General features: G+C 39.1%; 1 protein-coding gene across 5 annotated transcripts; it reads left to right on the top strand.

Moving 5' to 3' along the window:
- The first annotated feature begins 465 nt into the window (after positions 1-465).
- On the top strand, positions 466-24,640 carry LATS1 (large tumor suppressor kinase 1). Of its 5 annotated transcripts, none has more exons than XM_035108772.3 (9): positions 466-716; positions 921-1,075; positions 6,178-6,655; positions 9,264-9,414; positions 10,907-12,402; positions 16,977-17,559; positions 17,888-18,070; positions 18,804-18,910; positions 19,039-24,640. In XM_035108772.3, exons 3-9 carry the CDS (start codon positions 6,305-6,307, stop codon positions 19,543-19,545), a joined length of 3,378 nt encoding a protein of 1,125 aa, XP_034964663.3. In that variant the 5' UTR covers positions 466-716; positions 921-1,075; positions 6,178-6,304; the 3' UTR covers positions 19,546-24,640. The 5 variants fall into 5 exon arrangements, with proteins under 5 accessions (XP_034964663.3, XP_034964662.3, XP_088522381.1 ...); XM_088666255.1 differs by lacking the exon at positions 466-716 and having other exon boundaries at positions 939-1,075; positions 6,178-6,274; positions 6,583-6,655; XM_035108771.3 differs by lacking the exon at positions 921-1,075 and having other exon boundaries at positions 489-716.

Genomic DNA, 24,640 nt, shown 5'->3' with positions numbered 1-24,640 from the left:
CCACCTATTGCTCGCCGTCAACCGAGCAACGAAACTACCGGGTAGTTGCAAGAAACAGCTGCCGCAGCCCTCTAGCTCTCTCAGCGACACGTTCATATGCATATCATTGCCCAGGCGCTCCGCCCGCCTGAGCAGCCGCTTTCCCTCGATAAGCTTGCGCTGCGTGCTACTCTCCCGGGCAAAAGCAAGCGGAGGCTGCTCGTTGGCACTGCCATCTCTGCCTCCCTTTGGTGAGAGGGCGCCGTCTACCCGCAGCAGCCTCTCCGAGAAGCAGTAGCCCATAGGCGCCGCGAGGCATGCACGCGCCTGCCTTTTCGCACTGCTCGCCTGGCCTAGCTTCTCTCGCCAGTTGCATCACCCCCCCCCCCCGCGAAGGCGGAGGCTTTTGACTCCTCGCATTCCAAAGCAGGGGGGGGGAAGAGAGAGAAGAGGAGGAGGCAAAAAGCCGGCGAAACACGCAAAGGAAGACGGGAAAAGGTTTTACATCCGGGAACCTTGGGCGACAGGCCCTCCGACAAAATGGCGGCCCGGAACTGAACCCCGGAAAAAAGGGGGTGGGTGGGAGATATTGCAGGGGGGAGGGGACGAGCAACTGCTGCCATCAGCACCGGGGACCGAAGCCTTGCAGGCCGCTGCAGAGACGCGCCGCTCCCGCCCCTCTGGGAATCTCGCCTTGAGGCGCTGCCGTCTCCTCCTTCTCCCTCTTCCTCAGGCAGGTGGGTAGGAAGGCTTGGCTGCAGTTCCGCCTCAGGGAAGGAAACTCGGTGGCTAGTTAATGGGGAAGGCCCTGCGCACCACACGCCTTGGCCTGGGGCGTTATAACGGGTCCTTCGCTGCCACGGCAAGAACGTCGCTGCCTCCCTTGCGTAGTGAGCGTCTCACCTTCTTTCTCCCCCCCGCATTCCTCCGTCTCCGTACAGCTTCTCTCAGGCAGGGTTCTGGCCTTTTTGGTGTCGTGGGCGTTCCTTATTAGACCATCCGTCCCATTCAACCTTAGACACCGCTTGCAGCCACCTTATTTATTTCCTGCTCTCCTCCATCCGTTCCCCACTTTTTTCTGCAGTGCTGACGAGAAGTAAGTGTAACGTATTAACGAAGTAGCTGTTCTCTTTTATTTCTCTATTTGGTATTTCGTTTTCCTGTCAGATCTCTCTATCTTGCTGACTGCTTTTTTTTAAAAAAAATGATCATTAAAGAAGGGTAGTCGTTAACATTCTCCCAGGGCACATCAGAATTGTTTGGAAACCTGCCTACTATTTCTCCATAGCCAGTTCTGTATTATAATTTTTTTAATGTTTCATCTTACTGCTTGGAATATTGATTAGATGAAAAAGAATGTTTGTTCAAGGTATAATACAAATGCGTATCTGAGATTAATATGCAAGATCAAATTATCTACTTAACAGAGAACATTATCTAACTAATATGATGCTGATAGGCTTTTCTTTCTCTGGTTTACAGTACTGTATAGTACTTTGCTTAGGTGCAAGTTTGAGTTGAATTGATCTATAGTCATCAATAGCCTAATTGTGAAGAAAAACCTGCAGTTGGAGTTTTTTCTCTTTAAACCACAGCTCTACTTCCAAGTATTTTGATATTGATTGTCATTATTAAATATTAGGTGCTTAACGTTCTGTATGCTATACAAATAATAAAATAGCAAACCTTTGCCTAGATGGCTTACTATATTATCTTATGCCCAGGGTGAAGGGAGGGGAGATTGTAAACAAAAACACAGAACCTCAGGTGTATAAATTTTACTTAAGGGGGGGAGAATGAAAAGATTACTGTGCTTTATTTTCTTTTGTTTTAAAAGTGTGCCTCAATGTGATGTTTTTGAGACATAATTGTAGGTATTAACAATTATAAAATTTAGCTGTTTCTTTTCTCCTCATAGTTTATACCGTAGTATTGCCTTGGCATTCATGAGCTATTGGACTTTTGCTTCATTGTTATAGGTCTCCTAACAGCTTGATCTTACGCATATTTACTCAAGTTTCATTTATTTAAATTGGGCTTGCTTCCAAGTGTGTTTGTGATCTAAGGTAGTGGTTCCCAAACTTTTTTTTTAATGTTTAAAAATCATCTTTATTTAAATTTCATAAAATATAACAACATAAAATCATAAAAATCACAACATTTGTATAGGTCTTGTTATACAATATATACTTAATTCCAATACGAAAAAGAAAAGAAGGTTACCTTCCCAGTCATTTCACATCGCTTACCTTATAAATTCACTTTGAATTTGCGTTGCTTTCATTTATTATATATGTCCTTGATTTGTTTTTGTTTTTTTCCAATTTTGTTTTCCTCATGACCATCTAATTTAAACAGATCATCAGCTCCGTTTTTATACCATTTTTAAAAAAATATTCTTCTACAACCCCCATTCCAATTTGGATTTCTGTTTAGAGGTATTTCTAATTGCTGCCGTCATTCTCTCTAGATTCATAACATACCAGGATATTTTGGTAAGTGAGGATGGACAGTGGAAGTTAAAACCATATGAAGAAATTAAACAATATTGCAATAGTTGGTTGCTATATATGCAGATACGAAGCCTCTTCCAGGAACATAAAAAAATAGGATTCACAATTGGGAAGTCAAAATTACAAGAATTATTAATAGAAAACAAGGAGAAACCATTATCAAAAGTATACAAATTCCTTTTAGAGTGGGAGCTAAAAGATGAAGCAATCAAAGAGGTAATGACAAAATGGGCTCAAGACCTGGGGAGGCCGATTTATATGGCACAATGGGAGAGTATATGGAAGGTTTCGATGCAATTCACGGCTAGTACGAATATAAAATAAAACATTTTGAAACTTGTTTAAAGATGGCATCTGACCCCAAATAAATTGGCAAAAATATATAGAAATGATTCAGACAATTGTTGGAAGTGTGGTGAAAAAGGAGGAAACTATTTTCATTGCTGGTGGAGATGTGAAAAAGTTTATAAATTATGGGGTGAAATTTATGAAGAAATGAAAAAAATGTTGAGGGTGACTTTTGGGGAAAAGCCAGAGTACCTTTTACTGAGCATCATACCAGACAATATACCTGATAAGTGGTTCCCAAACTTGTTATCTCCTGGACCACCTGAAAATTGCTGAGTGTCTTGGCCAGGGGTCAGCAAACTTTTTCAGCCGTGGGCCGGTCCACTGTCCCTCAGACCTTGTGGGGAGCCGGACTATATTTTGAAAAAAAATATGAACGAATTCCTATGCCCCACAAATAACCCAGAGATGCTTTTTAAATAAAAGCACACATTCTACTCATGCAAAAACACCAGGCAGGCCCCACAAATAACCCAGATATGCATTTTAAATAAAAGGACACATTCTACTCATGTAAAAACACACTGATTCCCGAACCATCCACGGGCCGGATGTAGAAGGCGATGGGCCTTAGTTTGGGGACCCCTGGTCTTGGCAGACCACTTAATGATTTTCTATTTGTTTAGCAATTGTAATGTGCTGTGCTAGATGTTGAAGTATTTCTTAAAATTTGAATTCCATATAATGTTAAATACAATAACTTGGTGCTCAAGACTCTTAAGTGGAATTAGCAAATACTGCATCTCCCATCCCACCATTATACCTGCAAGAATGTCCAGTTTGCAGAGCAGCAGCTTCCTCTAATCAACACATTTCCATTAGAGAAGCCTTTTCATTTGTAACATAGCAGGTCTGAATGTAGCTCTTTGTGAATTTAAACATGACTAGTGATATTTAGCAGGAAGAGAAAAATAGTTTTAAACCTTAATATATTGGAAGAAAACAGAAGGGGCACAAGCCAATTCCTATCAGCTTTTAAAAAATAAGTTAATACAACATGTAATATTTTAGTGCACATATAGTGTTGAGCATTTCTAGCTGAATCCTATTCAAAGAGGTATTTTCATATTGGCCACCCCAGTAGGATATCTTTCTTTCTGTATTACAGGTGTTGATCCCACATTCTTTCACTACTGCTTTTGAAAGTACTATGCTTCAAAAGCTGATACTGGTGGGTTTTTAAAGCCCATACCTCATTTGAAATGTGGAACTAAATGTGCCATTGGTAAAGTGCGGACCAAAACTTTAGAAGCTGTTCTTTTTTTCCATTGAGGACTGTTCAGGTTCATTGAAATCAAAGTTGGATTTTCCATTGACTTAAGTGGGAAGTAGATCATTTTGTTGAAAATGCAGACTTTAAGTAGGCAGTCCTTTTAAAAAGGTGAGTGGATAGTCCTGCATGTCTTTGCCTCTTGGGTACCTACTATCTTTGCAGTATTTTAACTGGATTGATGGCCTATGTTCTTAGCACTACCTTGAACATCCTTAATTGAAAGCAAATATATAGGACGATGTCCGCCTGATTGTGCAGCAGATTTCTGTGTATGCAAAGGGACTTCCCTTCCTTTGCTCCCTTAGCTCCCCTGCATGCCCTCCAAATCTCCAAAGGGCCCTTTAACACCAGATGTGACTAGGGGGAACACAGGATAGGGCAGCTATTGGGAGGCAGGGCCAGGTACATGAAGATGGAGCTAAAGATAGGGGAAGTACCGTACTACACTTTTGTGAGACACACTTATTTTAGGGTAAACCTCATTGAACAAAGTGGGACCTACTTCTGAGTAAGATTGACTATGTCCTACTTCATAAATATAGGTAGGTTAGTCTTACGTAGTCAAAATAAAAAAAATTCCTTCCAGTAGCACCTTAGAGACCAACTAAGTTTGTCATTGGTATGAGCTTTCATGTGCATGCACACTTCTTCAGATACGTAATCATTTGCACATGAAAGCTCATACCAATGACAAACTTTGTTCAGAAATATAATTAGTCATTTCATAGTGACGCTGCATCATTCTTATAGAGAAACCAGCGAAATGTTACCTTCAGGAACAGTTATTTTACCACATGCAGCTCAATCCAATGCATGATTTCTTACTGAATAGAATATGACTGGCTCCCAAAGTAGTGTCTATTGGATTGCATTACTGTGCCTTTGACAGTAGCCTAACATGCTGAAAGTAAACAGGTGAAGCTCTTCATAACATGGCTATCTCAATTGTGGGGAACACAGCTTCCAGTCAGTGTACTTAGAAGTGGCCTTATTCCTAAGTGCATTGGAGTACAGCCTTCATAGAAGCCCTGCTTTTCATATCAGGCTACTGCTAAACTCACGGAAGCAGGAAAATAAAGTTGGTAATCCTGCTGCTAATCTAGAAAGATGCCTTGAGGGACAAGTAGAATTACCACCTTTTTTTCTCACTGGATTATTGTGCCTTTAAACAGCTGCAAGGAGAAGCAGATTTTCAGCAGCTGTAACTTACCTAGGAATGGAAAATCCAGTTTTGGAGCCTGATCTGGGTATCAAAATGAACTTTCATTAAATTTGCCATAGGAATAAAACAGTTTCAAGTATCCATTTCACTGAGGATTGGTGAGGCTCAGAGACCAATAACATACTTGCCCGTTTCAGAGAGCGTAAAACTCAACAAAGCAGTTGCAAAAGCCTATTGTAGAGCAGAGAAAATGGTAGTTATGTTGTGTTTTATAAATCCAGATGTGCACCAGATGAGTTAGCTTCATTTAAAAATTTCAGAGGGGGGAAATGTACTACTGCTACTGAAAGTAAATCTGCAACAAAGCTTTTCCAAAAGTGCATTTCAGGGACACCCCACCCCCATTTTAAAAGCAGTTTAAAATATTTCTTTCTCCACAAACTAGACATAAGTTTAATTTTCCCCAACAGAAATGACTTCTTGCAAAAAGAGGTCTAAATTTTTGCATAATAGTCTGACTTGGTTAGCTTGTTTTGAGAGTCTGCAGACAATGCCAGAAGTATCCCCAGTCTTTGACAGCGCACAGAACACTTAGGTTGGGTGAGTTACCGTATAGATGGATACCTCTAAAGAGGTCTTCTTTATAGATTCTCTCCATGCCTACTTCCCTCAATTCAAGCTAGGTTATAAAGAGTAAAGCATTTTGCTAAAGCTGTCAGATCAAATCATTTGGAAACAAACATGTAAATAAAACTCTGGCTGCAATCCTATGCCCACTTAATTGAGAGTAAAACCAAATGATCCCAGCGGGAGTTATTTTTTACTAAGCATGCATAGGATTTTGCTGCTGGTGGGAAAACAGCAATTGGAAAATGTTATAACAATGACTTTTATTTATTTAGGTTGGCTGACCTAGGTTTGAATGAATGATTATCCTCCTGGAATCAAGGTCAACCGTGAATATTGAAGTTGCCATCCAACTTGTTGAGTATATTGAAGGTGAATCTTCGTTAGAGGTTATACAGTTTCATGAAGAGAAGTGAGAAGCCAGAAGGATATAGACAAATGAGGCCTAAAACTTTTCCTGCCAGTAATTACACTGGTAGCAGCCGGCAAATGTTGCTAGAAATACGAGAAAGCCTTAGAAATTTGCCTAAGCCTTCTGAAGCTGCAAAAGTTGAGCAAAATGTGAGTAAAATATCAGCTGATGATCCCAGACAGGGTCGAAATCCCCCTAAATTTGTGACCTACCATAAAGCATTACAAGAAATTCGAAATTCTCTGCTTCCCTTTGCAAATGAAACAAGTTCTTCAACAAGAGGAACATCTGAAGTTAATCGACAGATGTTGCAAGATCTACAAGCTGCTGGATTTGATGAGGTAAAATAACAAATTTAAGTGGTTTCTTATATTAATGATAGTGCAAAAGCCATATGAAATCATTGTGAATGTTTTGCTTGTAATTTGTTATTGGGGACTCAGAAAACAGTGTTGCTGCTTCCTATGCACATTCCTAGTATAAGCTTAATGTTCCTCTCTAGAATTCAGTCCCAAATACAGAGTGTTTAACTTTGGCTTTCTAGTGCTCATTATAGTTACCGTAGTTCTATTGGTTTTCAAAGGCATGTTTGTTTTTATTTACAGTATTGTGGTTCAGGTCTTTTCCACAAGCATTTCAGATTGCTAGCAACCTCTTGTTTGATTATAGTTAATATCATAAGTAATGTTAATTAAATGATTATTTTATGCACTGTTGCTCTTTTTGTGTTTCCTATTTCTTGTATTTTATTATTTTTGGGATTTCATTAGTGCATAAAATTCAAGTGCTTTAGATCATGCAACAAATCAGCCCAAGTACCCAACTCTTTCAGTGTAACTTGTATATTTTTAAGATGCATCATGTTTTTGAGGCTGCATTCCTAACATGTTTACCAGAGGAAGTCCCTTTGCCATCTTTCTCTCTTCTCTGGAGTCTGTCAATGATCTGCTTTGGATCATTTTCTCTTTCCTCACAATCCTGTTAGTTATTTTGTTTTATGCTGAACCTGCAGCTTCACTTCTATATTTGCTTTCTATTTCTGATAACTCTGCTTGAGTTTTTGCTATTTCTGGCTAGATGTGTTTCCATTCGCTTTCTCTTAACCTTTCCCAAACTGGGCTATTGGTCTTTTCTCCTTCTCTACGTACACTATATTTTCTTTTACTTTGCATCATTCTTCTCCTTTATGTTAAAGTTGTTTTTGATTCCTCTTTTTTCTTCAAGCAGTTTCAAAAAATTGTTCAAACATAAATATAACTAAGATGTATTTTTGTTGTCCTTTTCCGCTGCCAAAGCACTGGTGTAGTATTAATTATTAATTTATAGCTTAATAGCTTTCCTCTTCTCAGCTTCATCTGATCTCTTCCATCCTTTTAACTCTGCGGCTAATTTAGTTCATTTTGGCCATTGTCTTTGTTGTTTCAATTACCTTCATTGGGTTCCTTATCAGAGCCAGTTTAAGCTGTCACTTCCTTTTCTTAAACCTCTTCTCTATGGACACAATCTTATCTACCTTTTATTTGTCTCCTCATAGTCTTCACCTCTTGCTTTACTTCCTCTCACACCCAGTGTTTTTTTGTTGCGACTGGTGAAAGGAATATGTAATGAGCTAGGGAGTAGGAATTTCGAAGGAAAGTGGCAAAATATCCCCTTGCAGCTATTTCTGCTGCCTGCAACATACATCACTTGAGAAACTTACTGCATGATATAAGGGAGAGTTTTCCCTCTGTTTTCTTTCCTATTCCCTTGCAGCTGGGAAACATCCCTTTGTCTGGGTGGCAGGAATGGATTTGGTGGATAAATATATCCTCAGTTGGGTTGCTGCTCCTGTTTATTCCAGAAAGTGGTGCTATTGAAATCAGGCACAACTACCCTCTAAAGGAGAGCATCGTCCCTCAGTCTTCTGACTTGAGTCAGGAGACAGCTCAGGCATTAGCCCTTTACCTTTCCCCCTTCACTCTCTTTTTTGTCTGCCTTGAGTTTTCTTTAAGACCACTCTCTTATGTATTCTAAAGAGAGAGAAAGAAGCAGCTCAGTGTGCTTTTGACCCCACCCTGCCTCCAGCCTAATCCCCACACTCACTCTTTCCTCCTAATCCCGCATCACACTTTCTCCCACACTGCTAATCCCCAACCTTAAAATACATTGTACCAGGAGGAATAAATGTTAAATTCTAATAGAGCTTGAGGAAAGTTTGCCTCAAGTTTAATAGCTAATTGTCCAACACTATGCACTAAGAAGCCTAAGGCTACAATCCTGTACCTGCTTATTGAAAGTAAGCCAAATTGAATTTAATGGAATTTACTTCTGAATAGGATAGTATTGCATTTTCAATTTCACAGTGTCATCAGTATTGGAGTCAGATAAAATGCCATTTAAAAGTCTTAAGGAGTGACAAAAAAGGAGGCACCAAGCTACAGAGAGAGATAGAAATATAGTAAGGCACTTCCGTGCATGAGAAAAAGGACAGATTATGAAGGATGCATCAGCCTTTGCCAGAGAGTTGATCGTAACTTAAACTGTAAGTGCAATCATATACTGTACAGAAGTGGACTCACTGTGTCCATTGGGGCTTACTCCCAGAAAAGGATTGTAGTCTTAGAATTCTTACAATATATAAAATCTATTGAATTTTTATTTAGTCTTTGAGGGTTCAATTATACCCTCCATGGCAACGTAAATAAGAAGCCCTGTCATCTGGAAAGTGTAATTTGGAGGGAGAAACCAGCAGGAGATGGTTGATTCATCCTTTCCCAACTGCCCACATGATTTGCATAATTAGCAAATACTTTGCATAGTATGCAAATTAGGCCACATTGGGGAACTGAAATCTAGATCTTATGTAGACATCTTCACGCTGCATTAAAGGTTTGAATGTGTTCCTCCCTTTTTTGTTGTGAGTTATTGGAAGTTTATTTTAAAACCTTTCTCCTCCCACTCCCCAAATAGGATATGGTTGTACAAGCTCTAAGACAAACCAACAGCCGCAGTATAGAAGCAGCAATTGAATTCATAAGTAAAATGAGCTACCAAGATTCTCGGCGAGAACAAATGGCAGCGGCAGCAGCTAGACCTATTAACGCTGGCACAAAACCACCAGGTACGTGGAAAGATAAAAAAGGTAAAGTACCACTGGATGGTTAAGTCCAGTCAAAGGCAACTATGGGGTGCAGCACTCATCTCGCTTGAGGCCAGGGGAGCTGGCGTTTGTCCACAGACAGGTTTCTGGGTCATGTGGGCAGCATGACTAAACCACTTCTAATATATGGCATTGGAAACAAGAAATGAAACTGGCTACTTCCGCCATGGTTGGAAATCTTGTGGCAGAGGACAGGGAAATAAGCTGAGGTAAAGTTCAACAATCAAACAATAAAGACAAGACTTTTTAAAAAGTAGCATTTTCATTTATCTATGCTACAAAATTTTATGTTCAGGGTTACACAATGTTACAACAAACTATTGCAGCTCAATTTTGTGTATTCAGTTCATTTTGACATCGGGTTGGACGGAGATGGTGTTATTTAACTTTTGAAGTGGGTATTTAATTTAAGGCCTGTTGAAATGGGATGTGTGTGTCTTTTTGCTATTGCTTTCATTCTAACTCAATACATGAGGAAGCCCCTGCACAAAGAAGGGAAGTAAGTTGAGAATGCTTCCTCATCTCATCTGGCTAGCTGCAGCCCCATTTCTCTCCCACTTTTGGGTTGGCAACTGGAAAACTGGGTATAGCCAGAGAATGGCAATACATAGAGATCTGGACAAAGTTTTACAGCAATGGATCACTTAACATATTATATTCAAATGTGCATAACTAAGCCTTTAAAAAATAAATAAATGAAAAACTGCCTCAGGAAAGGAGTGTTCAGAGTGTAAGAGGGAGGAATACTTAGTCCATCCTCCGCCTGCCATGTCTGTGATGAAAATCAAATGCCTCCTTTCCCCAGAGACTTTCTTGTGGAGTTCCACAAGTTCGTTTGTCCTATCAAACTCATAAATTAACCACAAAATAGAGAATGCCTCTTGAGCATAGGAACAATTTGGTGCAAATAAATAGCTGGATAGTAAAAATAGTGTCCTGTTGCTGCTTTCCATTTGGAAAAAAAAGGTGTTTGGGCTCAGTTACATACAGTTATTTGTAATATGTAGGTACACAAAATATCCATTTCACAGAAGAAACACTTGTGATGTTTCGAGTCCTCCGCACCCCAGACAGGTATCTTAATTCCTCAAACAAGAAATAATAAAATAAAGAAAGTAGGCAATACTCCCTAAAAAATGGACAGTGCCTCCCAACAAAACAACCAAGAGAGGGGAAATAAACTTAACTTTTAAAAATAAAAAATTGGTTGGGAAAGCATGCCTGAGGATATAAACCCTTTAGGATCTTCCAGTCTTTTTCTGTGCATAAATTTGAATTAATTCATGCCCCTTCTTCCTTTAAAGAAGTTCTTTTAAATTAATGTTTTTAAACTCAAATGAATCATATTGTGAATGAAACATTACATTTATTAATCCTATGAAATTCCTGTTCTGAAATAACAGTGCACTATGTAATCAAAAGCACATTGTTGTTTTCTTTTAAAAACAAACAGGGGGAGTGCAGCAGTCAGTCAACCGCAGGCAGAGCTGGAAAGGTTCTAAAGAATCCTTGGTGCCTCAGAGACATGGTCCTGCATTGGTAGATGGCCTGGCATTTCATTCCGAGAATCCCATTTCTCAGCCTGATGGAGGAAGACCCTTGTCTGGCTCTGGAATAACAGGGTTTGCTCAGGCTCATCCTTGTAATGGACAAAGAGCAAATCCACCACCTCCACCTCAAGTAAGGAGTGTAACCCCTCCTCCTCCACCTCCCAGGGGAACAACTCCACCTCCCAGAGGAACAACTCCACCTCCTTCTTCCTGGGAAACAAATTCTCAGACAAAACGGTATTCTGGTAGCATGGAATATATGATCTCTCGCATTTCCCCAGTGCCACCAGGGGCATGGCAAGATGGCTATCCTCCGCAACCTATAAATCCATCATCCATGAATCCTCCCACACAGGGACAAAGAAGTATTAGTTCTGTTCCTGTTGGCAGGCAACCAATAATCATGCAAAGTTCAGTTAACAATAAATTTAGTTTTTCATCTGGAAGGGCTGGAATACAAAATGGCAATTGTCAGACTGATTATATTGTTCATCAAAATATTGTGCCTGGTAACTCAGCAAATCGTCAACCACCACCGCCTTACCCCATGGCTCCGACAAGCCAGCAAAGCCCCACACCTTTGCAAATGCAAGCAGGAGGCTCTGCAGCCCCATCATATCCTAATGGGAACATTCCTCAGTCTATGATGGTGCCAAACAGAAACAGCCACAATATGGAGCTGTACAATATAAATGTTCCTGGAATCCCAACATCCTGGCCCCAATCATCTTCTGGGCATGAAATTCCAACTTGGCAACCCAATATTCCAGTAAGGTCAAATTCTTTCAATAACCCTCTTGGAAACAGGCAAAATCATGCTACCAATTCACAGACTTCTGCCACCACAGTAACTGCTGTTACTCCAGCTCCTATACAGCAGCCAGTAAAAAGTATGCGTGTACTGAAACCAGAGCTGCAAACTGCCTTAGCTCCTACTCACCCTTCTTGGATGTCACAACCAATGCAGGCTGTCCAACCCATCTCCTTTTCTGAGGGACCATGTACAAATATGGCAGTCATATCACCTGCGCCAGAGGCTCCAACATATCAAGGTCCACCACCACCTTATCCAAAACATTTATTACACCCAAATCCACCTGTCACTCCTTACGAGTCTGTTGCAAAGCCTGGCAAAGAGGATCAGCCCAGTTTCCCAAAGGAAGAAGAAAGTGAAAAGAATGAGAACAGTGAGGGAATGGATAGAGAAAAGAAGCAAATAACAACTTCACCAGTGCCTGTTAGGAAAAACAAGAGAGATGAAGAAAGAAGGGAGTCCCGCATTCAGAGCTATTCTCCTCAGGCTTTTAAGTTCTTTATGGAGCAGCATGTCGAAAACATACTGAAATCTCATCAGCAGCGACTCCATCGTAAGAAACAACTGGAAAATGAAATGATGCGGGTAAAGCCTTTTAATTAATTCCTATTTCTGTGTTGCTTCTGTGTGGAATGTTTTTCAAGCCTTCTGATTGTGTCAAATCTCTGAGGTGCACTAGGCTGACCTTCAGTGATTTACTCATGGCCAAACACTCTAAATCTGAGATCTTTCATACCCAAATGCCAGGAGCAGCTGGTGTGATGGGCTAGAACTGTGGAGCCATCTTCCTGGCAGCACCATTGCTGCAGCTTACCAGGGCAGTGCTTGGGTGGCAGTGCTTACCAGGGCAGTGCTTGGCCGTTACTGTTATATGCAATACTATCATTTGCCACAGCCCCCCAAAATTCATACTTAGATAATTCGTTGAATCTGAGTTGTTTCCCTTATATGTATTGTATCATGCAACAGTATCAAGGTAGATGTGTTAGGTATTTTGTGTCTAGGAAGAAAAGTTATAAAAAAATTGTTTCTGAAATAGTTGCATGAGCAAAATATACTTAAGCTCCTGCAAGGAGCTGTTTCAGGTTTTTTGGTCATTTCCATGGCAGGCGTTTGTGACATATGCTACTAACTTACCTCTTCCATGTGCGCAATTGATGATAGCCTGGCTCTGTAGGAATGTAGCATTTGTTATAGTTCTACATTTACTCTCTTTTGAAAACTATAAATAAACAATTAAATAAATATTATACCTAGCACATAAATAGCTTTGATCCTGAGTTGCTGTTTGACTACCAGAAATGACTCTGAGCCTAAGATCCAAGCCTGTATCTGTACAATCTCAAATTCAGTTCCAGAATATATTTGCAGAATTTATACCTTCACCTTCAATTAAAGTCCCAGGGCAGCATTTCCAGGATACTGTTTTGTCATATGGATTCTTGTTGTTCACTCTGTTTCTCTCTTTACTGTAGTGGTGGTATAATTCAGCCTCAGACCACAGGCGTTGTTACATATCTCTTTATTTAAGCAGTTAGCATCAAGTTGTGATGTGAGATGTAGCAATTAGCTTTGTCCAAGGGGTTTCAAACGAGTTTTTCTTTTTCTTTTTCAAAAATGAATACACACCAAAAAAACAACAACCCATACCCGCAAACAAAACCAATATCAAAAACATCTAAAAACCCCAACACTAAACACTAAAAATCATACATCTTATCATTTTTCATAAACATTGTCTTGTGGACTTCCACTACCCCCCCTTCCTGATTTTCATTTTAGAATCTTCTTTAACAGTTTTCATTTTTTTATTTTTCCCAACCTTTTCCACTTTAAAATCTTATTTCCATATTATCCTTTTTTTTTGTTAATTCTCCTCTTCTACCTCTTCCTCCCCTGATCACGGCATTTCCCTTCCAGCTCAGCAACAGACCAGTTCCAGACCAAATTTATCCATCCTCTTGGAATCCAATTGCATAGTCTTGTGTTGACATTTTTTAATCCTTTCAAGGACACAGTGGCGCTTAAGAAACAGGAAGTAGTTACAACTTATTCCTCCATTAACATTTTCTCCAGACTGGCTGCAAAGTATCCTCAAAAAGTCCTGTTACTTTATATTCCATATAACTATTCCAAAGGAGATCTGTTACAGTTCTTGATATTTAGCTGTCAAACTTGTCAAACTTATTTCAGCTCTCCCTCCTGCTATGCATTTCAAAGCCTCTAAAAAGCAATACATTCCTTTCCATTATGACATCATAATAGAACAACTTGCACACTTCTCCCCTTTACCCTGCCTCAAGGGGAGAATTTAGTTCAATCCTTGGAAATATATATAAAAAAGAAAACTCCAGTTCTTTTCCTGGCTTCGGGTATTTATGACTGCTTCTTAGCTCAATCAGTGGGAGGAGATCGGCTTCCGTTTTTTGGGTCTCTCACCCTTTAAATTTTCCAAATTTAAATCCAATGATTCTAATTACTCACGGTCTATTCCTTTTGCAGATTTTTTTTTCTTTGGAAGTATTGGCCGCAGCTGTTTCCCGGTCTCGCAGCTTCACGCTGTCAGAGTTAGCGGTCTTTGTCCGTGCGCCACAGCTCTACCTCCTTGCTCTTGGGGGCTCAAAACAGCCAAACCGGGGAGGGGGGAGCTCGCAAATGGCGCCCGTTGGACTTTCAGCCCCCAAAACACTCGATTTGGGGCTTTTCAGGGGGGTCCGCTGTGCTGGGGCGGTTCCCCCCACCTCTGAAGCGCCGAGGTCCGCTCCGCTGAACGGACCTCCGACTGGGAAGATGGCGCGGTCAATGGGAAGTCCTCAAATGAGTTTTTCAAGCACAAGAGAATTCTAATAAGAATTGCTTGCTGACTTCATTCTTTTACAGTCCACATAGCTCAAATCAAAGTGAGGGAACAGGGCTTTGTGAGTACTCTGGGAACTTTAAGATCCTAATGCAGGCTTCCTCAACCTCGACCCTCCAGATGTTTTTGGCCTACAACTCCCATGATCCCTAGCTAGCAGGACCAGTGGTCAGGGATGATGGGAATTATAGTCTCAAAACATCTGGAGGGCCGAGGTTGAGAAAGCCTGTCCTAATGGAAGGAATCTCATTTGCAGGGGGGAAACCATGAAAAATCGAAAGCTCTTCTAACAGTCAGCAATGATGCTGCTCTAATTGGGATATCAGGCTGGAATCACAGGAGAGCTTGAAGCTCTCTAGCCATTGTCTATACCTTTGTAGGAAAGGCCTACCTTACTTTTTGAAAACAGGGTCCTTGGTCAAAAAAGAATCTATCTCCTTATGTCCGCTGAAGCCAAGTTGGTATATTCAAGAAACTAGAAAAGGAATGCATGCAATCAGGAAGCACTGGAAAATGGGTAGAAACAAGTGATCTAAAAATGCAGTATGCCAACTTTCCACTTTATTGCTCAGAAGAGAAACAAATTGTTGATACCATGAGAGTTGGGGATGGGGAAGTCAGAACTTATTTATATGTGCCCAACCAAGAATATACACAAGTGTAGTCAGAAGCAGGCAGCTTCCCTAGGAATGTGTCAAAGAGATTAAGCATTATTTTCCCCAAACTCTAGCAACACTGATTTTGCTAGGACCATTCCTTCTAAATCTGAGCTTTGCAGCTATTTTTTGTGGCAGACATGGGCCTAGAAGTAAGTGACTCAGTAGACTGAGAGATTTACCAAATCCTGTGATGAATACAGGCTAACAAGATAGAAGGGTTTTCCTTAATCTTGCTAATTTTATGTTAAGCTATTTGATGGAATGTAAAACGCCTCTTTGAAAGAAAAACAACAACTGTATACCCTCCAAAATTATGTGGCGTAGGAAGGAACTGTTTTAATCAGTTGTGAGTTCTTTTGATTTGTTACAGGCAGATGTATTTTGACAAAGCAGTGGAATTGCCTTTATTACCTGTGTTAAAAATAAGCATTAGAATTTCAGCTGCATGTTATTAATTTCTAGTTTACACTTTCACTGGAATCAAGGGTGAACCTCTTTTCTCTGCTTCTGTGATATTCTTTAGAAATGCGGGTTTTTTTTCAAAAAAAAAGAATCCCTGTTAAATTGTATCTTTATGTAATAGTAAGCTAACTGATGTGTAAATCAAATTCCAGTTCTTGCTTTTTCTACATGTTCATTCTTAGTCTCTTTCCTTTTCACTTTCACTAACAGCTGATTTAACTATTAAGGTGTTGGAACCTTTCCTGACATCTCTACCCTTCGTTACTGGGTAGGCAAGTAATATTTTGGAGACAAGTGTTGCATTTACAGAATAGCATGGACTCTTTCTTAGGGACCCTGCATGCTTACTTGCATTTGAATTAAGCATGTATTCTTTCACTGCACTTGAATGTATTTATATCAGATTACTAATCTTCCTTCCTTTTCCTGTTTTATAAAATTATTTATGGTCTGCAGTAGCAAAGGGTAATGATACAATTTATTTTTGTATTTTACTTAATTCTATATACTTAAAAGTGGCTGGTTTATTTAGTACTTGCATTACTTATTTCGCCAGACACTTATTTGTATCGCTTTCTACCCTCCCTTTCTTCTAAAGATTGTGTTCAACACAATTATAAATTGAGTCCTTTAACAGTGAAGGGTAGAAAGTCACATGGGAAGAAATAGCGCAGTTTCTTTAGTAAGCTTTGAATCCTGACAGGAGAAGACTACTTTGCTTGTCATGTATATAGAAGAAATGTGAATGAGATCTAGCTGTAGCTGACTATTGTTTCTATGAAGGAAAGTAGCCCTAGCCATCCTGTCCCCCCCCCAAAAAAAACACTAAGCAGTAACAGAATGTTGTGTTCAGCTTGCCTATTTTCATCAGTCAAGGACCCTCATCAAACCAATTGTCCTTAAATCCTGAGCCTCGTTGTGCATGGCTCTTAGTGTATGGCTTTGTTATAATCACTCCTTTTAACCATCCCTGAAAACTACATTTTTTGTCATATTTGTTCTGAGGTGTTTTCATTGACTCCTAACATATTGCAACACAGAAATTAAAACAATAAAAAATGGAGGCATTATTCCCTATTTAAGGACTGGTGCTTTGCTTGTCCTAAACCTGAGTTTGTAGACATTTTCCTTGAGCAATTCTTCATTTTTTTCACTTGTCAAATTTCATATTTGTTGCATAGGTTGGGTTATCCCAAGAAGCCCAGGATCAAATGAGGAAAATGTTATGCCAAAAGGAATCTAACTACATCCGTCTGAAACGGGCAAAAATGGATAAATCAATGTTTGTTAAGATTAAGACCCTTGGAATTGGGGCATTTGGAGAGGTGTGCTTAGCAAGAAAGGTGGATACAAATGCCTTATATGCAACAAAAACTCTACGTAAAAAGGATGTGTTACTTCGGAATCAGGTTGCTCATGTTAAAGCTGAACGGGATATCCTTGCAGAAGCTGATAATGAGTGGGTAGTTCGTTTGTACTATTCATTCCAAGATAAAGACAATTTATACTTCGTAATGGACTATATTCCAGGAGGAGATATGATGAGTCTGTTAATTCGAATGGGGGTCTTCCCAGAAAATATGGCCCGGTTCTACATAGCAGAACTGATCTGCGCAGTTGAAAGTGTCCATAAGATGGGATTCATTCATAGGGACATAAAACCAGATAATATTCTGATTGATCGTGATGGCCACATCAAATTGACTGACTTTGGGCTTTGTACTGGCTTTCGGTGGACACATGATTCCAAATACTACCAGAGTGGTAAGAGAAATGTTTTGTCCAATAATGGCATTTTGTTACTGCATATTAGCATATATAGTAGCAGTGTTTACCTGTATTTACTAGCAGGTATTCCGCATTGCTGCCATAACATTTTGTGAAGTCATTATCAAAGCAGAGAGAGTCTCAGTCACCCATTATATAATATTAAATGCCTTTTGTAATCTTGTCCCACTTTAAAAAATATTAATGACTATTGTGAAATGACATCATTTAATATATATATACAGCAAAGATGAGCAAGATTTTGCTTCCCAGTCACCCCCTTCATAATTGGTTCTATTGGTTCGCAAAATGTTTTCTATTGCAGGTGACCACCCACGTCAGGACAGCATGGATTTCAGTAATGAATGGGGAGATCCGGCAAGCTGTAGATGTGGAGACAGGTTGAAGCCACTCGAACGTAGAGCAGCACGTCAGCACCAGCGCTGTCTGGCACACTCATTAGTTGGGACACCAAATTATATTGCACCTGAAGTATTGCTGCGGACAGGTAAATGTTTCCTGTTGTTTCTTGGCAAAGTAATTTGGTGCTAGTTTTTGAAAATGATTACCCAAAAACATAAACTGGTATAATAAGGAAGCACCGCTATAATACAGGACTGTATACATTGATACAAATGACAATTTATGGTGCTATATTTTGTAACACAACATAGTGTATCAATGTGAAGAACTCTTCATCCTAATAAGGGAAGATCACAGGTATCCAACATTGTATAGATTCCAATGCTTGTGGTACAGTACACCTGGATAGAAAAAGCACCTATTTTTAAGGTAGCTTCTCATTTCAGCTACAAATGCAAACATGAACAATGAAGTCCCCCCCCCCTCCCGGTTTGGTGAGCCTACCATTTTTTCAAAATGTTTTTATCATACAGATAACATTGTAATACGACTATACTGTGACGCTTTATGATCCTAGATTTTCTATTATTGTGCTACGTGTGATAGAGCTCCTGACTTTTAAGAGTCCTGCTACATAATAATTAGATTAGACTTCTGTTTGTATGCTGCCTTTCCACAAAAGAAATTGTGTTCAATAACATTTAAGAAAACGAATCAAGCCAAACTGCATACACATTAATGTGCCACATACAAAAGCATTACTAACCACCAGCCCATTTTTAAGACCTGAAAATAAAGTTATATGCAGTAGAAAATTGAAAAACATGGCAATGAAAAAAATTCAAAATATCAAATTGCTGAGTATTCTTCCGTTTCAGGATATACGCAGCTGTGTGACTGGTGGAGTGTTGGGGTGATTCTCTTTGAAATGTTAGTTGGACAACCTCCCTTCCTGGCACAAACACCATTGGAAACACAGATGAAGGTATCTGAGGAAAATCTACTTTCGAATGTGTTTCAGAAGTGTTTCTTCACTTGTTGGTGAGGGTAGGTGTTTTATTACTGAAACAGTCTTCTAATTTTGTTGCACTTGTTTGTGTTTTTAAACTAAAGGTTATCAATTGGAAAACATCACTGCACATCCCACTGCAAGCAAAACTAACGCCAGAGGCATCTGACCTTATTATTAAGCTCTGCCGTGGGCCAGAAGACCGCCTAGGCAAGAATGGTGCAGATGAAATAAAAGCACATCCATTTTTTAAATCTATTGATTTTTCAAGTGATCTGCGGCAACAACCTGCTTCATACATCCCTAAAATTACGCATCCCACAGACACATCAAATTTTGATCCAATTGACCCAGATAAATTATGGAGTGAGGATAAGGAAGGGAATGTAAATGACACACTTAATGGGTGGTATAAAAATGGCAAACATCCTGAACATGCTTTTTATGAATTTACATTTCGAAGGTTTTTTGATGACAATGGTTACCCTTACAGCTATCCCAAGCCTATTGAATATGAATACAGTAATTGTCATAGATTGGAGTCAGAATCAGATGAAGATGAGGAGAGGACCAGAAGAGAGGCCCAAAATCATGATCTAGTTTATATTTAGTGGAGGACTTAAACCATTCTTTGGGATTTCCAAGATGTATGCTACAAGAGAACCTGAAATACTGTTGGAAAGCTGGTTTTCTGCACACTTGGGTTGGAGAAAAAGGATGCATGATCATTGTTGATCTAGTGGTTTTTCCTGTCTTTCTTTTCTCCCTATCAACACAGAAGTCCTTTTTCAAGCATTCATTTTTTTTCCAGCATTGTTAAAGAGGAAAATAGAAAACAGTAATGTTAGGAAAAATAAATAGTTACACCTTTGTAAAGTATTGAGATTAGGAAATTGTAATTTCTTTAGGAAATTAGATACTTCTTTGTTTGTATATAGACCACATACATTAATTTTCCTCCCATAATTTTTTGTTTTTTTAATTGCCTTAGCTTGACCAAATATCATTAATACCATGTACTTACTAAACTGATAGTTGTTTTTCCTGACTATTTATCAAATTCTCACTCTAGATGAGACTGCAGAGAGTAAACTACAGTAGTAGGGATTTTTTGGCACTCTGTCAGGGTTGTGGATTTGGAACAAAGAAGCGTAAAATTATAATCCAAAACCCATTTAGAAGTAAACTGTTGAGAATGTAGTGGGACTGACTTCTGAGTAAACATGCATAGGAATGTTCATGTTTCTTCTGACAATAAATAATGAAGTCCACATATTAGTAATTATTTTAATTTTGCTTGATTGTTTTGTGAAGCATTACTGGCTTTGTGGTGCCAAAACATAAAATTGAGGCCGGGGGAGGGGGGGCGTGTGTGTAGAGTGATACTGGCCTATCACAAAATGTCTTTGCTGGTTGCTCTCATCCTGCGTAAAAAAGACTGGAAACACTTGAGTTCCTGTGATACATACTTACTATGAATTCTTATACTATCCCTGTAAGAAACACCATAACCAGATTCCCTGCAGTTCCATTATTACTGTCCTCATGCTGTATCATTTCAAACCAAAGGGCTTGTTTTGAAACAGGTGGTTCAGTTCCTTACTCCCAGATTCATTAACTAATTTGAACTAAACTAGTAATCCTTCTTACTGGGGATTAGGTATAATTTTATCTCTCCAGTAGACTGTTTCTGGGAAACCTTTGCAGTTGCAGCCTCTTGTTTCATCATTCCAAGAATAACATGCTAAATCCTGGTTTCCCTAGTACATGTTGGCATGAAGATATTTCTTGCTTCCTGCATAGAGGGCACATGCTGCTTTTGCAGGTAACTGTTGTACCCGCAAAATCTGTTTGTACCTCAGTGATTGCAGAAGGTAAATAGTTCTTCATCCCAGACCCAGCTTCTTTAAACTAAAGGAAAAACGTCAGATCATACAATTTTGCTTGCTTGATTTTTTAGAAGGCAGTTCCCCCCCTGCACAGATTATTCTAAACGTCCTGCTCTCTAACACAGAGATGCACAAATAGTTACCTTTTCAAACCCATATGCTAGCTTTTTCACCCTTGAAGAATTAGCAAAGGCATCCCCAAACTTCGGCCCTCCAGATGTTTTGGACTACAATTCCTATCTTCCCCAACCACTGGTCCTGTTAGCTAGGGATCATGGGAGTTGTAGGCCAAAACATCTGGAGTGCCGCAGTTTGGGGATGCCTGAATTAGCAGATTCAACATCCTGAAGTTCCTATCATACAACTACTTAAGAATATGTATATATATCTCTGGTTGTGAAAAATAATGTAATGTGCTCTGAAGAATCTCCTTCCCTGAGTAGTGCTTATTCTTTTGCAATGAGTTAATTTATTATTTATTATGATTCCTTGCTTTTCCTCTGATAATTACATAAATGGCTCATAAGAATCTTCTAGATAATTTTGTGCCCATATAGTTTAACATGGTCAGGGCTGCTTACTTTCAGCATTAGAATCAGATCTTGTGCCTTTAGACCATTCTCTGGCCTGCTTAGGCATGTTTAATATTTCTCTATTAAAAACAGTACTATTCATGGAGTATAGGCTAGTGCAAAATGCATATAAATAGATACCTGTCTTCAAGAAAAAACAATTGCTCCAGCACCTTTATAATTTAACATTCTGGTTTAGAATTTACCTTGTGTATGTCCTACATATGATGGGTATAAAAAAAACAGTTCACGAACGCTCCCTTAGCAGGTATATAGCTTTTAGTCTTAACTAGGGAATCTTGTGAAAAGTTCTGTGGGTGGTCAGATAGTCTTGTCTTGCTCCCCTACACTACGAAACATAAGTTCTGTGTTTGCAGCTGAAGTGTGAATCAGACCTTGGAATGTCTTAACTTTAGCATTATATAGGGTGCAGTGTACAGTTATTCTAACTTTTGAGATGTGTTTGTAAAAATAAAAAAGTCCTATTTTAAAGAGGATTTTGAAGGTTGTCCCTTGTTTATTATTGATAGGAGTTCCAGTTAAACTGGCAAGTTGTTTTTGTTTTTTGTCCTGCAATAAAATATAATATATTCCTGGCTAAAGCCAGATAAATTTAAACTGCTATCTGCAGTTAAGTGCATATGTGAACTTGCTTTCTCAGTTTCAAAACAGAATGTTCATCATCTAAACTCACAGAGAAAACAGAGAGATATTATGTGTCCCGAGTTCTCAAGTCCAGGAGATGGCCTGTTTTGGAAGAGGTTACCCTGACCTAGGAGCAGCGGGTCCATAGCTTAGGGGTTCTGGATTCAACTGAAGTTTCATTTATCCTTGGTGGCTATGAGTGCCTTTTCCAGCTATGCACCATTTTGAAAATAAATGATTTGGCCACTGTATTCCAGACCCTGGTAACTTCCCGATTGGATCATTGTAATGCACTCTCCATTGGTCTGCCCTTAAAGATTACTTAGAAAGCTCAATTGATCAGGATTACTGGCTGGGATTTCATTTTCAATCATATAATCCATTTTCTTAAACAGCTGCATTGGTTGTCTGGGCTCAGTTGAAGGTGTTCATGTTAGTGTTTAAAGTAAACGGTGCTTCCATCAAGGTGTTCCGTTGCACCAGAAGTGGTTTAGTCCTGCTGGCCACATGACCCAGAAAGCTGTCTGTGGACAAACGCTTGCTCCCTCGGCCGGAAAGCAAGATGAGTACCGCATCCCATAGTCATCTTTCACTGGACTTAACCATCCAGGGGTCCTTTACTGTTTACCTTTAAAGCCTTAAACTACTTAGACCTCGTATACCTGAAGGACCACCTCCTTCCCTGCAGACCATCTCAGGTGTTAAGATCAGCAGAAGAGGCCTCTCTTCATAGTTCTGTTGCCCAAAGAACTTTAGGCGAGGCTTAGAAAGGGCATTCTTGGTGGCAGCCCCTAAACTGGAACTCCCACCCCACAGAGGTGTGTCTGGGACCCTCACTACAATTTTTTCAGAGAATGCTGATGATACACCTCTTTATCTTGGCCTTTGGCACTTGAGATGTATATTTGTAGAACGTACCCTACTTTTGTGATTAAAAAGTTTACAACAAACTACAAAGTTGTATTCTAAATTGTTGTGACCCACCCTGAGACCTGAGGTTGAAGGGCGAGTGATAAATAAAAATTAACCATAATAACAATCCAAATTTTAAGAACACATCAAAGGTTTTAGGTGCACAAATAAGGCCTGTTAATTTTAACTGGACTCTGACCAAACAAATTTTCTAGATTTTGCCCATTACTGTTTTCAGCTAAGGAGTGATGATGTAACATTCACAAATGTAGACCCCAAATTATTTTAATTAAGCGTGTTAATATTTACATGCAGAGAAATTATGAATGTGATGTGTGACTCTGCATTTTAGAACATTTTAGAAATAATATTCTGCCTCATTTGTTCCCTACTTTCCATCCAAAAGATTCCAACAAATGCTACTTTTTCTTGGGGAAGGAGAGTGCTAAATTAGGATAACTGGTGTTTGTGAGAGTCCTCATATAAACAGAATGTCATGCTTTCCCAATCTTTGTGACTTATAGTCTTGGTGGACCTATTCTTTATCAGTAGTCAGACTGGATTTATTGTAGCATCAGTTTTTATTAGCAATGTACTTCATCAGTTTGTATGTCTTTATTGCCAAGTTGTGCCCTTGGAAAAACAAAAGATATGCTCATAAGCAATTGTGATGTTATAGTTGCCTTGTGTCCATATGTAGATTTTCTCAAACTTTTTTCAAAGTAGTCTCTGGTGTGAATTTCGAATATTTTATAGACTGCACAATTTACAATTTTCTTCGTGGAAGAAATTCTATTTTTTTAGTTTTGTAGTATTTTCAACAAAAGTTTGTGACGTGACCGAACAAAAGATAGAGAAAACAGAAACTTGTTCCATACTTGGTTTCTAAATAAACTTTTCAGTTAAAACATTAAAAATGTCATTGCTTTGCTTTTCCACATACACATATGACCTGTATTTATATAAAATGTTCTATAATCATGTAATTGTATTGTAAATACGGTTGTACTATTTGCTTACATTCCTTCCTTGGGCGGGCCCTCTTGCTGATTCTTTTCTACCTTGTTCGTAACCAACCCTACAGAATGTTTGACTAAAACTTTTCTTTCTTTTTTGGAGACTTAAAAAAAATCTGTTGTTGCAGTATGCAAAGCTGTGATGGAGAACCAGTTTTTTTTTAATTTTGTTGATATTGTACATCTGCTAGAGAGTGCAGTGAGAGTGGGTTCATAGATGCTGCTGCTGTTACCCAAAGTACCTGTTAATTTTTGGCTGCAGATCTCTGGTATTTTAAACAAGACATTAGTATTTGCTGTAATGCAGCCAAAGCAAAGCAAAGGTATATTTGGGTAAACATCTGATAGTAAAACTTTAAAATGCCTTAATATACCCTCCAGTGAAAGGCACTATTCAAGTTTACTTTTATATTGCATTTTGTATATATGCTTTTTGTATTGTAAACACTCCTGGTAAACATTATACCATACTTTTATTAAGAAAATTCTGTAGTGTGAGAGAAGTGCCTTGACGGACAGTGTAACAATCATCTTTGCATATTTCTGCATGTAATAACTATTCGGTAATCCATTAAATTCCTTGAGTGTCTTATGGATCTCTTTCCACTTTTTAAATCAGTTTTCTCTAATGTACCATTTGCTGAGATAATAAAATTTAAATTCAATGAATAA

This window comes from Zootoca vivipara, chromosome 3, assembly GCF_965207765.1.
Source record: "Zootoca vivipara chromosome 3, rZooViv2.hap1.1, whole genome shotgun sequence".
NCBI classification, from domain to species: Eukaryota; Metazoa; Chordata; class Lepidosauria; order Squamata; family Lacertidae; genus Zootoca; species Zootoca vivipara.
Note: the sequence above shows the minus strand (reverse complement) of the source record. Positions and strands in the feature narration are given on the sequence as shown.

What these genes read in the sequence shown, in the direction of transcription:
- LATS1 (XM_035108772.3), top strand. Translation starts at nt 6,305, where the DNA reads ATGAAGAGAAGTGAGAAGCCAGAAGGATATAGACAAATGAGGCCTAAA. An exon ending in CGCTGGCACAAAACCACCAG is followed by an intron (nt 9,415 to 10,906) that starts GTACGTGGAAAG and finishes AAAAACAAACAG; the next exon opens with GGGGAGTGCAGCAGTCAGTC. An exon ending in CATTGGAAACACAGATGAAG is followed by an intron (nt 18,911 to 19,038) that starts GTATCTGAGGAA and finishes TTTAAACTAAAG; the next exon opens with GTTATCAATTGGAAAACATC.